Source organism: Bombyx mori, chromosome W (assembly GCF_030269925.1).
Source record: "Bombyx mori chromosome W, ASM3026992v2".
Taxonomy (NCBI): Eukaryota; Metazoa; Arthropoda; class Insecta; order Lepidoptera; family Bombycidae; genus Bombyx; species Bombyx mori.
The window spans coordinates 6,725,396-6,744,087 of NC_085135.1; the positions used below are offsets into that span (position 1 = coordinate 6,725,396).

The window sequence follows — 18,692 nt, forward strand, 5'->3', positions numbered from 1 at the left end:
AGGGTCAGATGGGATTGTTCGCGTGGCAGATATTAAAACCACCACTGGAGTCATCCGCAGAGCCTTTAACAGGATTTGCCCACTGCCCGTTGATTCTACATTTGGTTGAAAGCGCACCTGCTGCTTCCAACGTCCGGGGGCATGTCCGAGCAAAGAGCCTGCTCGTTTGCAGATAGCAAATACACGCGCAAGCCAATCGGGGTTAATTAATTTTAGGTTCATTCATTCCATCTTTGTTCGTCATCAAGGCAATACACCTATTTTTATAAGATACTATTTTGGAGTTTTTATGAAGAGTCCCTATTCATTTCCCCTACAAAAGTGCTTATACTAATATTTGGTACCTACCGTGTTCTAAAAATAGATCGAAATCTCCCGAAGCTTTTTTATTGGACGAGTTCAACAAGAAAATCATTGTGTAGCTTTGAGAATTAATTATAATTTTTTTTTATTTTTTTTTATTTATTTATTTATGTACACACAGAAAACAAGACATAGTACAGAGAAATAGTACAAAGGCACTGCTTATTTCTTTGAGAAATCTCTTCCAGCAGACCTGCGAGAGGAAAATCATATTATTATATCATAAAATCATATTACTATAACTTAAATATGTTATAAGTGTTAAAATACTTATTGCAGTTGATCGCTATTCTGATAAGAAATTAGATTTAAGCTCAAAAACTAAAAAAAGTCTGACTGCCGTATTGAAAATTTTGTGACGTCCTTCCCAGAATTCTAGGCACAGTGCAGCAGGAGCCTCAATCGATTGGTAATATTGCATATAATGAATTACTACAATGCATATACAGCTACGCAAACTAGTTCGATAGGGTTCCTGGTAATTCCAGGTGAATTCAAAGTTGGAAAAGGGTGGCGGCGCGCGCATTGCCCTCAGATTGGTCGGATAGTTTGATAGCGGTTAGGGCCGGCCTCTCTGAGAACAACACGAGTCAAAAGATACTCGGCAGTCGCTCCGGACCTCTCACAAAGGCAGTACATTCTCGTGTCGTCCAGAGACAGAGCGATCGCGACCTCACTCCGCATAAAAGTTTAAAATCTTCATCCAGGCGCTCTGTAAGAAATGTTATTCAGTTTGCTTCTGTAAATTTAAATAGATATAGTATTATTTTGTTTTTTTTTTTCGTTTAATGATGAAAAGAAAGAGAAGGGGAGAAAAGATCGAAAGTGCTACTAAAGTATTAGGTTGCCGAAAAAATTTAAGATCGTCGAAACGGCTGAATGCCACCGAACAATCAAGTAAAAACGATAACGAGGTAACGAATTTACATTAACATTTAGGTTCTTCTCTTGAGAAAAACAGCGAAAAACAGTCTTTGCCTGTTTCGCTTCCGATAGAAATGTAAGTACATTTTACTAAAATATTTGCTGCATTTGCTATAAGTTGTCCAAGTATACGTATATATATATGTCCCTTTTAAGAATTGATTTCCATTGCTTATGCACACTGGAATTGCCGGAGGCACAACTAAGTAGCTGCTTATTACTACTAATACTAAAAAGTACACTTTACGTTACCTAAATAAACTTAACACTTAAGTAAAAGTAGTTTTAATCACATTTACGACTCGCGAAAATCGAAGCAATGCTACATTATACTAAGTATAAAATATTGGTCCTTCGAGATGATGAATTCGGGTAGCAAAAATTAGCCTTTAAATTAAGTCTATTATTTTCAATACAGAGATTTGGATATTTATGTTCTTGTTATAGATACGAAAAGTACTTAGAGAATAAAAAGAAAAAGATGTCTAGAGGACTTAAAGGGAAATCCCTTCCATACATAGACAGTGATCCCGATTATGAACTATCGAAAGCTAAGAAACAGCGAACCAATAAACCGAATAAACCAAACATGGATTATGCTATCATAGAAAATCCACAAAATGATGATGAACATTTTGACAATATTTATCGCACAAGTACAATCGTTGGCGGTAAATATCCACATCTTATGAACACCAATAAAGAAATAGCACTAGAAAATACCAAAATCAACGACGCCGGCTTACCAAAATTTTGCATACCTTATGAACAACCCAAATTTAAACTGCCATATAATCCAGTAGTAGCACTGAGAGAAAAATACAAAATAAATCCAAATGTTAAAATCACGCAAACTAAATTTGAAGACCCGAAAAAGTCTAACGAACTGCCTTTAAATTGTACTGTTTTACAAAATGATGCCATTAATTTATCGGCAGGGAAAAGTGCTAATGAAAATTTAAGTGTTAACGCACTTAATTTAACAAAAACCAAAGATGCTGAAACCATCACCGATGACAATATTATTGTAAATGATGAAGAGAAAAACTTTATCGCATCTCTAAGGGCCAGCAATATAACGATATCAAGTTTATCTTCGTTATTGGCCAACAAAGATAGTGATGTCAATAATAACTCTAAAATTCAAAGAAACTATGAAGATACTTCAGAAACTATTGATTTACTGGACGATGATTATGACGGCGGTACACCTAACATTGATCCTAATGTATTGAAAATCTTAGAAGATCAGAGCGAAGCAAACAAAAGCTTTATCGGGCTTTTGCTGAAAATTTTAACAAAGGGTCACATTATAGTAGCGAACGAAGTAGAGAGTATGCCGACAGAAATCATTCTGGAAAAACTTAATTTAGCAGGAGTCGATGTACTGAAACTTATAGAGCTATTAAAAGTATGCCTCCAGGAGTATTTGGAGTCAAAAAATAAAACCCGTCAGCAGCCGCTTGTTGCAAATAAATCAACAGAGACTGTTCCAAATATTGAAATAAGAACAATTCTAAACCCCCCTACTTTCCAACTTACGACATCAGTAAACGATGGTGGCTATTCATCTTCTGTTAGTACGCAGACAAACGAACCTGCTCTACAAGTTCAGCTCAAGAGCGTCTCCCAGCCGCACTGTCCTTCACAAGACGTGCATTCAATAATTTGTCGACCTAACCAACAATATAATTATTCGCAGCAAACAAATCAAAACACCAATACCGTACAACAACCATCTCAGATCGTTGCACCACGTCAGACTCCTTTCGCAATGCCACATATCCAGGCAGTCATGCCGCAGAAAAATTTTGCAAGTGCGATTACTAATTTCCCCGCTATTCCTGCACAAAATATTCAAATTAATTCATCGCAACCACTTCCGCAAAACCAAAACAATTTCCAGCTACCGCAGAATCAAACTGAATCGGTTAATAGGCCATATTACAACACGCAGGGTTCAATGGATTACTCTTACCAGGTAAACAAACAACCATAATGATTTTGTCAATTTTACCAAATATGATGAATTTTTAATCAGGTGATTGTAGTGTTCTGTTTTGTTTGTAGAATTCCCAACAGAAACAAGGCTCCGGTAGAAGAAGTTCACAAGAAGTTTATAACTCCAACAATAACAATTCTTCTCTCCGATATGGTGGCCATGGTCGCCCTCGTCAAAGCTTCAATCCGTGCAATAACGCAATGCCTCACATTGGTAATTACTCCGACCGTTATAATCAATACAATAATGTTACGGCGGTGACAGAATCATCGTATTCACACATGATAAGACACCAAAACTCAGTCGATCCGAGGTTTAATTCGTCACAAAATGCAATGGGTTTCTATAATCAGATGGATAATTATGCTTGCAATAATACAAGCAATGTACAATAGTTTGAGTTTCCATAAAATATATTTGAGTTAGAGGAGAGAGCAGATAATGTGTGGTTGTTGTTGGTGCTCACGTGAACCCTGATTAGGATCATTGCAACCTTTGGCTTGCCTTCATTGGCCGTCCAAAAATGTACGTGTAAATAACAGATTGAGAGGCAAAAATCTGGCACTAATTCTATAACCTGTATTTAACTTTTTCGTTTTTACATATAGTGTCGTGACGCTTTGTAACTAATTATGACGTCACTCTACTAAGTTGTCAGTGTTGAGTATTGTAATGTTACTCGAATGTTAACGTCTAGTAGAAATGAGCAAATTCTGATATTCTAATAAAAAACGTGTTATTGTATGTAAATTATAACAGTGTTCATTTAAATCAGTACTATAAAAAATATATAAATGAATTTACTAACTAGAAAATCTAAGGACATTTAAAATGAGTGAAGTTCAAATTAAAAAAAAAAAATCTGCAAATATTTTTGGAACCCGATTTACATCACAATAAAGCTCCAGCATACTTATGAAGATTTTGGTACAAAACAGATTAAAAGAAAGTTAAAATTCTCAAAACATAATTTTAAACTCAAAGTCAACTTTTTAATAATTTAACTCAAAATAATAAAACAAGAAAATTTATTGACTATGATAAAATTAATGAAAAATTACTTCAAATTGATTTTTCCCTTTTATACAACTCCACTGACGCTAACGTAGCTACTAATTATTTTATTAACACTCTTAATACCATAATTCTTGAAAACACGAGTCTAAAAGTTGTACCACATCGCAAAAGGCTCAGAAAACTGTGGATGACTCCGGGGCTTCTGAGATGCCTCCGAAACCGGGACAAATTACACAAAAAAGTGAAAAAATATCCTAACAATTAAATTCTTCAATTAACTTTTAAAAGATATAGGAACTACTGTACATCTCCTTTAAAAAGCGCTAAGAGCAATTATGATAGGGCCCAAATAATAAATGCTCAAAACAATAATAAGAAGCTTTGGGAAACGATTAAAACTATAACACATACCAAAAAACAAAATACCCATGCGAACGACCTTCTCACACACGCAGGACCCGCAAACTCTATTAATACGGTCAACCATTACTTTGCCAATGTCGGTAGTTCACTAGCTCTAAATATTCATGCAAAAAAAACACACTCAACAGTACCTAAATTGTTTTCTCATTTAAGAACTTTTGCTATGCTGGAAACTGACCAATCCGAGATAGAAACCCTAATAAATAGCCTCAGAACAGACTGTGCCACTGGATCGGATAATATCTCTGGGATAATTCTAAAAAAATTTAAACACATCCTTCTAGCTCCAGTTACGTTTTTATGTAATCTGGCTATTTCTACTGGAGTCTTTCCCGACGTCTTTAAGCTTGCAGTAGTTCATCCGATCTATAAGGGTACGGGGGACCGACGTCTGCCGAACAATTACAGACCTATTTCTATTCTGCCAACCCTCTCAAAAATTCTGGAAAAAATTATGAACCATAGACTCATAAAATTCTTAGACAAATACAACCTTCTCACCCCATCTCAATATGGTTTCCGCTCTGGTATATCGACTAGCGATGCAGTTTTAAACTTAACTAATGAAATTGTCACAAAACTAGATAAAAAGAACAAAGTAATTGGTATATTCTTGGACTTAGCTAAAGCCTTCGACACGATTTCTATCCCAACTCTCATAACTAAGCTTGAAGCCGTTGGGTTGAGAGGCAATCAGCTTTCTCTTTTCAGGAGCTACCTTACGGGCAGACGTCAATGTGTCAAAATCAGTGACCTTATCAGTGACGAACTCCCTATAGCATATGGAGTGCCACAGGGCAGTATTCTCGGCCCTACCCTATTTTTAATATATATAAATGACCTATGTCAACTAAATATCACAAACGGGTCTATTTACACCTATGCTGACGATACTGCTCTCGTATTTCATGGCAGTTCTTGGGAGGCAGCTTTTAGTTTTGCTCAATGTGGCCTGAACACCGTAACTGACTGGCTGTCTAAAAATCTACTGACACTGAACGTGGATAAAACTAAGTACGTCACTTTTTCCCTGTCTACGCGTGGTAAAATATCATCTTCGCCTTTTTCACTTATAGCCCACTCCTGTAACGCTCTTGGACAAACTGCCTGCGGTTGCCCCTCCCTTGCCAGGACAAATTGCATTAGGTATCTGGGTATACAGATCGATGACCTATTATCCTTTCATTCCCATATTGACGTTCTGTCGTCCAGATTACGCAAACTCACTTACATTTTTAAAAATCTGCGTCATGTTACCGACAGGAACGTACTTACACTCGTTTATTTAGCGCTCTGTCAATCAGTCACTCAGTACTGCATAGTGGCATGGGGCGGGTCTTCCAAAACACACTTTTTAAAACTTGAACGTGCCCAGAGATGTATTTTAAAAGTTGGATGGCGGCTCCCTTATAGGTTTCCTACAAATGATCTTTACAAAACCTGTAAAGTCCTTTCTGTCCGTAAATTATTTATTCTTAATCTTATTATGACTACACACTCGAAAACTCCATACGATCTGACATTGCTCGTAAGTCAGCGGCGTGGGCATGGTGTGCGTCCCACAACACTTGTTTCTACATCGTTAGTTCAACGCTTCTATGGCTTCCTAAGTAGCTTCATATACAATAAAATCAATAAGCTGATCAATATATATCTGAAGTCGTCGTGGCCTAAGGGATAAGACGTCCGGTGCATTCGTGTTGAGCGATGCACCGGTGTTCGAATCTCAGGCGGGTACCAATTTTTCTAATGAAATATGTACTCAACAAATGTTCACGAATGATTTCCACGGTGAAGGAATAACACCGTGCAATAAAAATCAAACCCGCAAAATTATAATTTGCGTAATTACTGGTGGTAGGACCTCTTGTGAGTCCGCACGGGTAGGTACCACCGCCCCGCCTATTTCTGCCGTGAAGCAGTAATGCGTTTCGGTTTGAAGGGTGGGGCAGCCGTTGTGACTATACTGAGACCGTAGAACTATATCTCAAGGTGTGTGGCGCATTTACGTTGTAGATGTCTATGGGCTCCAGTAACCACTTAACATCAGGTGGGCTGTGAGCTCGTCCACCCATCTAAGCAATAAAAAAAAAAAAAAAAAAAAACCCCATGACACAGACCCAATGCAAACATGCACTAACAAATTGGCTTCACGACCTAGACTACGAGCAAACAGAGAACTTACTCCAGACTGTGAAGTAATCTGCTTTTTGTTTTCGAGCCCAATTAAGCAAAAAATTATTTATACCTATGTAATAGTAATAATAAACACGCATAGATGCAGATACTCACACATACACAATACAACATGCATGCTCGCACATGCCCACATATACACACACTCACACACACACATCCAAATACACACAAATTCACACACGCACACACACGTAAAATGACTTTCTTAAAATATAACACCTAATGATCTCTCAACACTAGTCCGCAGCATCTGTTCACGACTTAACCTAACCTAATCTATCTTAAGAAGGAGGGAGCCTGGAGATCAGTAATACAGGTCTTTGAACCTAGTACAAACTTCAGCTCTTTCAAAGGCTTACAAAATAAATTATAAGGTTAATTTATTTCCATTTGAATTTGTATGTACCTTGTACCTTTAAGAGAGAAATAAATAAATTATTATTATTATTATTATTATTATAAAAATCAACGTTCAATAACTTGTTTTGCATTCAGAGAAAATTATTAAGTTAAAAAGATTTATAATTAAAACAAACTTTAACTTGCGTGTGTTCATTTCACGGAATAGATAAATAAGGTTGGAAAGGCCTTTGCTCCAAATTTGTATCAGGACCAGTGTCGCCGCTTTACCCCCACTATTTTAATTTCAACACATACGTAGACTATGATTACAATCATTTCGCACACAACAAAAACATCCACACATAAATCTCAGGGGAGATATTCGCACTAAACTTCCGTAGGCATACACACTCACCCATGCAAAAAGGCAATAAAAATGTTCATACACGCTAGTGCTTGATAAAGTCGATATTCTTTATCGATAAATTATCTGATGAATGTTTGAGGAAAAATGAAACATGAAATAAATATTTAAACTATTTTACTTTTATTAAATACAAATAATCACTGTCCCTGAAATAAAATGTATTTATTAAGCAGTTGGCGCTTACTATTAACTGCGAATGAATTTTTCAAAATAAAGTGTAATCTCACGTTAATATATTTTTCAATTATTGCTTTGTGAGGTCTGTGACGTGGTCTGCTGTAGGGTATTGGCCAATTTGATGATAAATTATGTTCTTAAATATTTCACTACCTACAAAGCTACGCATAATTTTAGTCACTAACATTTTTTTATTTATATTACGTAGGGTTTCCGTATAAACTTTGATAACAGATTCTGATATTTTACAGATCTGTATCAAATCTTTTGACGGATTTATCTTGTTATCAAGCCACCCTTATCTTTAGCCACTATAAATTTATGTTCTTCGTTTATGCTATTGGACAGTAGTGCTCCAATGCATATATCGCAATCTAATTTTTTAATTAAAATATGCGCTATGTATCCTGCAATATGACTAATGATTTGATTGCTAAAATCTAGATAGTATTAAAAAATTCGTTAATATCCTCTTCGTTATTATTATCATTATCATCGTCATCATCTTCAACCGCAATCCTTCGTATGGATCTATTAATCCGTGCCACAGGAGATGATGCACAATCAAGAATTGAAATGTGTTCAAGCGCAGTACAATTTCCATTATCGAGAGCTTTTAAGTCTATGTAAACTAAGAGTTTTTTGTATGCTGCTTTGAACTGGCGGGCCGTGGGGTTATTGTTGCCTCCGCCATGTGACCTTATGTTACCAAAAAGCATTTCAAGGTGATCTTGACTTAGTTTGTAAAATGGCATAAAATTCAGAGCGCCGGGACATATTAATGTTTCATAAAAATGTTTAACAGCTGCAGCACATCCAATAAAACCAATGAACCCAGTCTTACGTAAGCTATTTGTCAAAAGAGTTCCCTCTTGTGTTCTCAACTCGGATAGGTATGTCGTCGCCATGTCTAGATAGTTAAGCAGCATTGCAGCGTTCGCTTCAGTTAGCCTTTTTGAAGTTATATTCATATGTGTTTCGGGAATTAAAAATGTCAAACATGTTATTAATAATCCTCAAAAAAAATGTGGTGCTTTCACTATTTTTGAATGTAGGCAGATTTAATTGGTCACGACAAAAGTCTATAGCGTCTGCTACACTTAGGCTGAACAATTGTGTTGCAAGCTTAACTTTCATTTTATTATTTTGAAAATTAACATGAACATAACGAAGCTTGTTCGCTAAATGAAAGTTCTCTTTCATTTGAAGGTTATTTAATTGCTCTAAAAATCGCCATTCTATAGTATTGCCGTCTTTATCTAAAAATGTGTTATAGCATTGAAAAGCATTACGGATTAATTTTATCATATGTGAAGGGTCTAGAACTACAAATACTGGATCATTCGTTGACGGGTGTGGAAAAGATTTTTTTTTGTCTTTGATCGAACAGTTAAAGCATTTCATCATTGCCATGTTTGCAGCGCATCCATCAAAAGTCAGGGAAATTATTTTTATGCCTGTTTCTGCAATATTTTCCAAACATTGTATAATTAAGTCAGCGCGCTGTCTTCCGTTTATTCCGTCAACTAAGAAATATCCAACAGGAACCTTAAAATTACAATTTATGCCCGTCACTAGAAACACCAGAGCCTCTTTGGCTATTCCTACATGATCTCCTTCAATGCCACTGCCAATATCAACATGTCCAAGTTTTTTTTTTCCATCCCATTCTATACGACGCCGTATAGCCATTTCATCTAAGGAAAGGGCTGCAATAATGGGATATTTGGTGCTTTTCACTTTTATTTTTAACGCCTCAATGGATTCTGAAGTAAAACCAGGATCGCCTCCCATATTTTGGTACCATTTTCGGAGCATACGGCGACACGGAAGGCAGGTATCAAATGTTTTGCGTATGTACTCATAAGCCTTTGGCGAATAATAGTCAAGTGTTAGCGCAAAACTACGCAGAGCTGGACTATATTTTTGCTTAGATGGCCCGCCACCAGTATTTTTTGCGATCATACGACTTGTCAGTTCTTGTACCTGTGAATAAAATAATAATAATAATAATAATCTTTATATCTCTGCTATTTTTATAAGGCCACGTCTAATATATAACATACCTTAACATTAAAATTTTTCAGAACAGATATATCTTCGTCCTGCAAAAAAAATTTTTCTTGAAGATCACTTAAAACATCTTGCATTTTATAAATTTTTTTTTTCAGTCTTCGGTTTTGTGCTTGTATATTTCTTATCTTCAATCTCTGTTTCATTATTATAGATTCTTTGTTAATAATTATATTTTGTAGCTTTCTTTTCCTAGGAGTGGTTGCATTTGAAGATGACATTAAGTTTTCCTACAAATTAATAAAATATAAGGATAACTCAGTCTCTGTACATAAAAAGTGTTATGATGACGGACGTGAGACTGATTAAAATTATATTTAGGAGAAGAACATAGAAGCTTTATGCATGACATCAATCTTTAAAAAAACAACTATGAAACGATTCTTGACCATTCTTTATTGGTATTTACTTACTTCAGTGTCTTTTCTTTTTAAAGATTTATCTTTTTTTGGTGTTAACAAAACTGACGTTGACGCCTGTTCTTGCAAATCCTAAAATTAAAAATAGCATAAAATATTTTGAAATGCAGACTTGACAAGAGCAAGCCAAAACAATATAACAAGATATAATACAGTCAAACTTGGGTAAGTGAGAATAGAACTCATTCTTAACTTTCGTGGAACTTCTGAACACGTGTGCCTGTGTACCGTCCTGTTTGTCGGTTTATCGGTAATCAATTGCGGAGGAAAGTTTTGTTCTGCAATCAATTAGTCCGACAAACACGTGTCCATTCGAAAAGAATGCGACAAAATAACAACGTTATTTAGTTCCATGAAATAGAATAGGTTCAATATTGACGAGAAAACAATACAAAACCAATGGTAGAAGTTCCACGAAAGTTAAGAATGAGTCATAAAATAGCAGATGTTAAATTTGTAATTTGTTTTTTTATTTGTTCCTCCTAAATAATATAAATAATTAAAGCTCGACTGTCGTTTATAGAGGTATAGATAAGTAGCAGTTTCACTTACGGAGGTCCATGAGGGAAAAACGACTCTCTCTTACGAAGGTTTCTGTTTCTCGCTAATAGAGGTTTTGGGAGCCTAAAATGACTGGTCCTGGCTATTACTCTTACTTATAGAGTTTTCTCACTTATCCAGTTCTCACTTACCCAGGTTTGACCGTATTAGGTAACCTGAGCACTATCGCAATTACCAAAGAACTTACCAAAGAACTTGAACAAATCTGAACAATTTTTTGTGTTGGGATTGCCCCTGGTTTTAAGTACCTATAGCCTAATTTTTTTATGATAAAATCATTTTCCGTAAAATGTTTAGAGCAAATAGTACTCGTCTTTGTCGGCATCCAGTTTCCTCTACCTGTCACATTAATCCATTGTTCCCTGGCGTTAGGTTCTTTAGGAAACCTAAAATTTATAATTTATTGCATAAGTCAAATAGCATTTTACTTAAGTTTTAATACGTCTTAGACAATATAGTAAATACCCGTAAATCAGAGGTCTACATGTCCCTTTATATTATACCTTCACATTAATTCAATGATAATATTTCAATAATAATAATATTTAATTTACTCAAAATATGTCTAACTAAGAATATATTAGGTATCATTAATTAAATATAAAAATACTAAAATTATCCATGTCAAATGTAAAGTCGAGAAATCTGTCGATGATTTTATTTAACCGTATAACATAACATTAACAGGTCACCTCACTATCGAACTAGCGTCGGGCCAATCAGGGCAAAGGCCGAAATTTCAAATATTGAAGTGAGAGAACGCAATGCATGTAATTCATTGCAAGCGGACTTGGTCATTGCGTTGATTGGGCGAGTACACATCGCGCAATGTATGTTATTTATAACTTGAGGCAATAATGTTGTTAATGTTTGGAATTTCATAATGATCAGTATATTTTATGTTTTAGACAAATAATATTGTAATTAAATGGTAATTTCGACTTACCGATGGAAAGATATACCTCCTCGCTCTATACTTGAGGTCTCACTTTTCGTTTTACACGTTATAATTGCACAACACGGCATTATAAAGCAGAGATCTGTTGGCCCAAGTAGTCCGAAACACACTAAGCGCGGTGAATGACTGAGTCGGTCGAGTTACGTTTGTACAATCATAACCGTGGCACGCTTGCCCCGCCTACATTACCATTCCAACCTTATTTATCTATTCCGTGGTTCATTTTATTATTTCTAATAATTCGAATATTTTAAAATTTCGCGGTCATGGCAATTTTATTAAGTGAATTTTATTAGATTCAACAGAATTCGATTCAATTTTTTTCTAAAACTTTTCAACATTGATATCTGTGCCTAAAAGTTCATTATAAATAAGTAGTAAATACATGGGTAGTTAGTAGACTTTCATATATTTGAAAAAAAAAAAACGTTATAATAACATAATATTTTAATGGAAAATTGATTTGAATTGACACTTTGTAAAGTTAATAGTCGTTAATACTTCACAGGAGGCTTTGGTTGTGATATTATTGAAGGGCGATATGAGTCGTCTATTATCAAAGGTGGCAATCTGTGCATTTGGACAAAAAAATGTTATTGATATGTCAATACAGATTGATTTGAATATAATCGTCTCCTTCAAAGAATACGGTTCAAAACCTGCATTAAATAAAGGTTAATAGTTAACCTGTTATTTATCTAAGATGTCGTTCCGAAGAGTTTTGTGACTGCCAATGGAATACAAAGTCAATAATTCGTTTTTCTGATTTACCAATATTGTTCAAAAGTCAGATTGCCGGCTTTGATAATAGACGACTCATATATGGTGTGTGAGTGGTTACAACAAATTCATACGTTTAGCCATTGTCACACCGAATCTTGACGTGTAATATTAAAACACACAATCGATAGACAGAGACAGAAAGCTAGCTATATAACAGTAGTGGAATAAAAAAAAATATAAAAAAAATTAAAAAAAAAAGTAGTTTATAGATAGATGTTGTTTTAACTTCAGATTTATAAATGTCTGTAGATACAAAAAAAACATAAAAAAAAAACAAAAAAAAACAAAAAAAAAACAAAAAAAAAAACAAAAGAAAAAAAATTAGAAAAAAAAATACAAATTTAGTACCTACTTTTGGCACATATTATATTTTCAAGAAGATCTTGTAGGCTCTATATCTATATCTATACTCTATACTAATATTATAAAGAGGAAAGATTTGTTAGTTTGTTTGTTTCGAATAGGCTCCGAAACTACTGGACCGATTTGAAAAATTCTTTTTCCATTAGAAGCCGACATTGTCCCTGATGAACATAGGCTACTTTTTTTATTTTTTTTTTTATTTTTATTTTTTGGTTTCATGTGTGTTTTAATGTTTCCGAAGCGAAGCGAGGGCGGGTCGCTAGTAAAGTATATTTTTGTAAATTGGAAAGTTTCGCTGAGTGCATTTATTTTTCGTATGTCAAGGGAGCCTCAGATCGAACGTGTTTTAAATATAGTATAATAATAGTCTTGATTAAGAATCTCAAACAGTGCCACCTGTCTTTTCAGGAATTGTTTTCACTTCAGCAAATATTTTTCCCATTTTTCCGCAGAATGCGCTAAAAAGCAATCTTATATCCCTTCAAAATGTAAATAGACAAGATAAGCTCGGATGTTTGGTGGCTTAAGCCGAGCGTTTTATTTTTAGATTGTAAGTGAAGAAGCAATGCGAATTGCGAAATGACTGGGGAAAAGCTTTAAAATACGCTATATAGAGCATTTTCAGCAAAATTTTTGAAATTGCTGAAATGGTCTCGTGTCGGAATCCACCAGCGCGGACACGCGTTGCTCCCACGTAACTTTTTGGTGGGTTCCAGTCCTTAGGACGTTTTCATCATTTAGATTGGTAGTAGTAGCGTTTTTTCATAAAATTAGCCTTTAATATGTTTTCATATAAATAAACAGCTATCAATGATTTTTGTTTAAGATTTTAATTTTTTTTTACCAGCAATTATCCGATACTAGAAATGTGCATATCTTGTCAGCAATTAAGTAAGTCACTTGACAAGCGTAACGCGTTTGTCAAATGACTAATTAACAATAACAATAAATAATTAACAATAAAGTAACTAATAACGATTTCTTTTCCGAGAATCGAGGTGAAATACTTTATCTGCATAGTATGTAAACTTTTAACTTTAAACTTCAAATATTAGCGGATCAAATTTAGTACAAAATGTTAGAATATCGTATTTTGCCCTAGGTATTTGATTAGTGACGATTGTTGTGAAGTTGTATTATCAACTCAAAAGAAAAGTGTATGAATGTTTCAAACAGTTCGTTTTGTGATCGGAAGAAGCCTTTGGCGTGACTATGGAAGGAACTCTGACGTCAATGTATCGAACTTGCTCGTTATAATACGAGATTTTTAATGTGATTCTTTTCATAGAAAAACACGAAGAAGGGTGTTAGAAACATGGCTCGTTTTTGAGTGGAGGAAAGACAAAGTCTAATTTGCGTTTTTATCAAGTGTATCCGATGCATGATATTTGTTTTTTTTCTTACTTGGACTTGTGTTATTGGCATGGGCTTGGAATTTAAAAGTCGAAGTGTGAGGTCGAATGACAAATTTATCTATTGGTACATATATGTATGTTATATATATCCACAAGCTCGATCATATTACGAACGTATTACAAGTATATAGCTTTTATTTCGCGTGGGCGGGAGGAAATCCTCATGGATACCCCGGGCCCGGGCCATTTTTTTTTTTTTTTTATGATTGAAAGATTACTGGTGGCCCGGAGGCCTTTCCAGTTTCACCAGGACACGTGGGCGAGCAAAGGCTCAGCCAGGAGAGGTGGGATTTGCTAACAGCTACCCGAGCGCCTCCGAAGGAGACCTAACAGCTCAAGAGTAGCTGCTTCGCGAATGAATTTACTACCGGATCGGAATCGCGACCCGCTGAGAAGATCCGGCGAGAAACTCAGCGAGCTGATTCATGGGTTAGGTTGCACGGCGAACTCTTTGTCGAGTTCGATGAGTACGGTTACCGAGGTCCCTAAGCCTGCTCCTAGTGTTAGAGCTGAAGGCGTCTAGTGCAAAGGTTATTGGATCTGACGGATCCGTAAGGACGTCTCTAGGGCGTCGACGGTGACTGGCTCCTGCGTGATCAGGATTCGGGGAGTAGTCAGCGGCGGCAACGATAAGGCGATTATCATGACGCATAGCCTTATCGAAGTACCGTTCCGACGCTGACTTCATGTATTTCTGGATAGATTCGAGGCCCAGGTCGTCGTGTAGGTCAACTTTCCTCACGAACCACGGAGCTCCGACGGCTAACCTGCAAAAGCGGGATTGTAAAGATTGGAGGGTGTCTATGTGTGTGCGGGCCGCGTGAGCGAACACCACACTCGCGTAAGTCATGACGGGCCTAATGCAAGTTTTGTAAAGTGTCACCTTGTTCCGAAGGGACATTTTACTCCGCTTACAGATCATGGGGTAGAATCTACCGAGAATAAACGCGGCACGGTCACGGACTGATTTTATATGCGGGCGGAATGTCATCGATGCATCCAGGGTAACGCCCAGGTACTTGACCTTCCTGGCCCAGGGGTTGGGTTGTCTAAAGAGAGTAATCGGGGGTGTGAGATTCCTCCTCCTAATCCGGGAGGAAATCCGTGTGGAGCTTCCCCTCTGAAATAGCACCGCAGTACTTTTCGCTGGGTTGATGTCTATGCGCCATTTTCGGAACCACTGTCCTAGGGCTAGGGCTGCGCTCTGAAGCTTCTTCGCGATTAGGGACTTGTTTCTACTGGAATAGTAAACAGTCGTGTCGTCGGCGAATAAAGCTAAATGGGTCGGCGGCGACCGGGGAATATCGTTGACGAATAAGCTAAATAGGAGGGGTGAGAGGACAGAGCCTTGCGGGACTCCAGCTGTGAGAGATCGTGGGGAGGAGCGGGTTCCCTCGACTCGATATCGAAAAGAGCGGTTCGACAAGAAGTCCCGTATGATGAGCACGAGACTATCCGGCACGCCCATGTTGAATAGTTTGAAAATCAAACCATTGTGCCAGACTTTGTCGAACGCTTTTGCGACGTCGAAGAAGAGAGCTCCCGTGTATAACGGTTTTGGTCGATTAAAACCCACAAGAATGTGCTCCGTGAGGCGGTGCACCTGTTGAACGCATGAGTGATTTGTACGGAATCCGAATTGTTCATCGATGAGAATGCCCTTGGATGAGACGAAGTCTCTGAGGCGTTTGTAGAGCAGACGCTCCTACAGTTTGCCTAGAGACATGAGGAGGCTAATCGGGCGGTAGCTCGTCGGATGATTTTTTGGTTTACCGGGTTTATGTATGCCGATAACGTCCGCTTCTTTCCACACCGCGGGAAAGATACAGTTCGCCATAGCGGCATTGAAAATAAATGCCAACATCACGATGAGTTGGACGGGTAGAAGTTTAATAACGCGGTTGGATATACCGTCGGAACCGGGAGCCTTGCGAGGACGTAGGTCTTTGATCAAGTCTTTAACTTCCATCGGGGTGACGGGTGGTAACGCATCCGAGGGTGGCAAGGAGACTCTGCGTTCTACCTCACTGTCTACTAATTCTACATGAACAGGGTCCACGGATTGAGTGCTGGGCGTGCACTGGGTTTGCAATGTATCGGCCAGCAGCTCTGCTTTTTCGTCATCATCGAACGCCGCGAGTCGGCCTGAGGGGCCTACGAGGGGGGGCATAGTTACTACCGTATCCGATTTGAGAGTACGAGCTAAGCGGTAGTAAGACCTTTGGGAGGGCGCGAGTCCTTCTAAGAAATCAGACCATCTGGCATCTCGGACTTCGGCGATGCGAGACTTTACGTCGCGTTGTAAGGCACGCATTCGAATACGATTTTCCGCGGTAGGATACCTGTCGTAGGCGCGTATCGAGGCGTTCTTAGCTCTAAGGAGGTAGCTCTAAGGTAAAGGAAGTCCTCCGCTATAACTTGTTTCGATGACCTATCTAATGTCGAGGTGATGTGTGACGTTAAGATGTCTATGGCTTCAGCGGTATCCTGAGGAGACGGGGTAGAGTCCGAGCTAAACGGGAGCGATGGTGGATCAGATTCAGCCAGGCTAATGCCCAGTGTGTGCCAATCCACCACAGTCCTCGCGACAGGAACGGAATCGGGAGCGCAACCGAGCTTCATAACGACGGGACGGTGGTCTGAATCTAACTCTGAAACGACTTCGATCGAATGTAAGCGCAGAGTTACGTTTTTTAATAACGCTATGTCGAGTATATCCGGGCGATGTGCGATATTTAGCGGGTAGTGAGTCGGGGTTAGCGGAGCGACGATATCGAAGGCGAGATCATCGACTAACGCGTCAAGCCGCCTGCCATTCGGGGTTGTGGTGTGTGAGTTCCACCTGATGTGTTTACAATTTAGGTCGCCCGCCAGAATGACAGAGCTCCCCATGCCGAGCAGCGCCTCGATATCACTGCTTAGAACGATCTTATCCGGTGGAAGATAAACGGACGCGATAACGATCGGCGCGTGTCCCGTCAGTGAGATTCGGCACACTGATGCTTCGATATTAGCGAGCGCTGGAGGATCGAGCGGGACGCAATGCAGGGCTCTTCTATAGTAAATGACGGTACCACCACCTCGAGCAGAGAGCCTGTCGTTCCTGACCATGTTATAGTTCGCGATTTTAGGATCACGGCGCGCGGGCTTAAGTAGGGTCTCCTGCACTAAAAATATATCAATTTGATGGTCACGCAAAAAGTCAGAAACCTGATCACGTTGATTTGCGAGACCGTAAGCGTTAAAAAATCCTATCGTTACGGATAGGGGCTTTACTCTACTTATATACGCCATTGATTACCGGCGGAGTGAGGGGAGGACGTACGTATTTAATGACGCGTATACGTCGGCGTATTCTTGCACAACGGCGATAAAGTGTTGTGCGGTGGAGGCAGCGCGAATGGCGTCGCCCAAAGCGTTAACGCGCTCAAAGTTGATCGACTGAAAGAAGTCGATCGCTAAAGCGAGATTGTCGGACGCGGTAGGAGGGCAAGTCGCGGGAGAGGGACGAGTCGCGGGGGCGGGACGAGTCGCGGGGGCGGGACGAATCGCGGAGGAGGGAGTTGTAGCCGTGTTCATGTACGGCAGCGGTTTCGCTCAGGCCGAGACACTGGGCACCGGCGCCGGAACGAACGCTGGCTTAGCCTGCGACACAGAGGGTGCCGAGGCTTTGATGTCTGGGCCGGAAGCTCGGAGGCGGTTTTGGCGGGCGACGCGGCGATTTATTTTAGGGGCTCGGGGGCAACCACGGTAATTCGCGGGGTGACCCTGTGTTCGACACAGGACGCAGCTAGGCGGTTCCGTCGCGGTTTTTTAGTCGCGAGCGCAGAGGGCCGTGGCGTGATCGCCCAAACACTTAACACATCGGGGGCGTGCGTGACAGTTACGGGAAGAGTGCCCGTACAATTGACAGTTATGGCACTGGCTAGGAGTGCCTTTTTTATGGGGGGCTTCGACGGCGATAGCGGAGAGCCTACAGACGGTCTGTGTGTTGAAGATTTTCTTACCCTCGGGGGTAGGCTGGAGGGTGACTAGAACCATATTATATGGCTCCCTACCGCGACCGGTGTGCATACGGTGCACAGAATTCACTGGAAAGCCCTGTTCTAACAGATCGGCCTTGACGAGCTCTACATCTAACTCTTTAGGGATTCCGCTTATTACAACGCGGAGTTCGCGCTCCTCCTGGAGCGTATAAGTATGGAAACTTATACGTTCCTTACGGAGGTAAGAAGAGAGGGCCCTG

The 18,692-nt window shown here is 38.9% G+C and overlaps 1 protein-coding gene across 1 annotated transcript; it reads left to right on the top strand.

The window, feature by feature from the left end:
• Positions 1-1,742: 1,742 nt before the first annotated feature.
• Positions 1,743-4,034, top strand: LOC134201766 (GATA zinc finger domain-containing protein 14-like). Its single transcript, XM_062677017.1, has 2 exons — positions 1,743-3,268; positions 3,358-4,034. The coding sequence occupies exons 1-2, from the start codon at positions 1,769-1,771 to the stop codon at positions 3,682-3,684; spliced, it is 1,827 nt and encodes a 608-aa protein (XP_062533001.1). The 5' UTR covers positions 1,743-1,768; the 3' UTR covers positions 3,685-4,034.
• Positions 4,035-18,692: the final 14,658 nt, after the last annotated feature.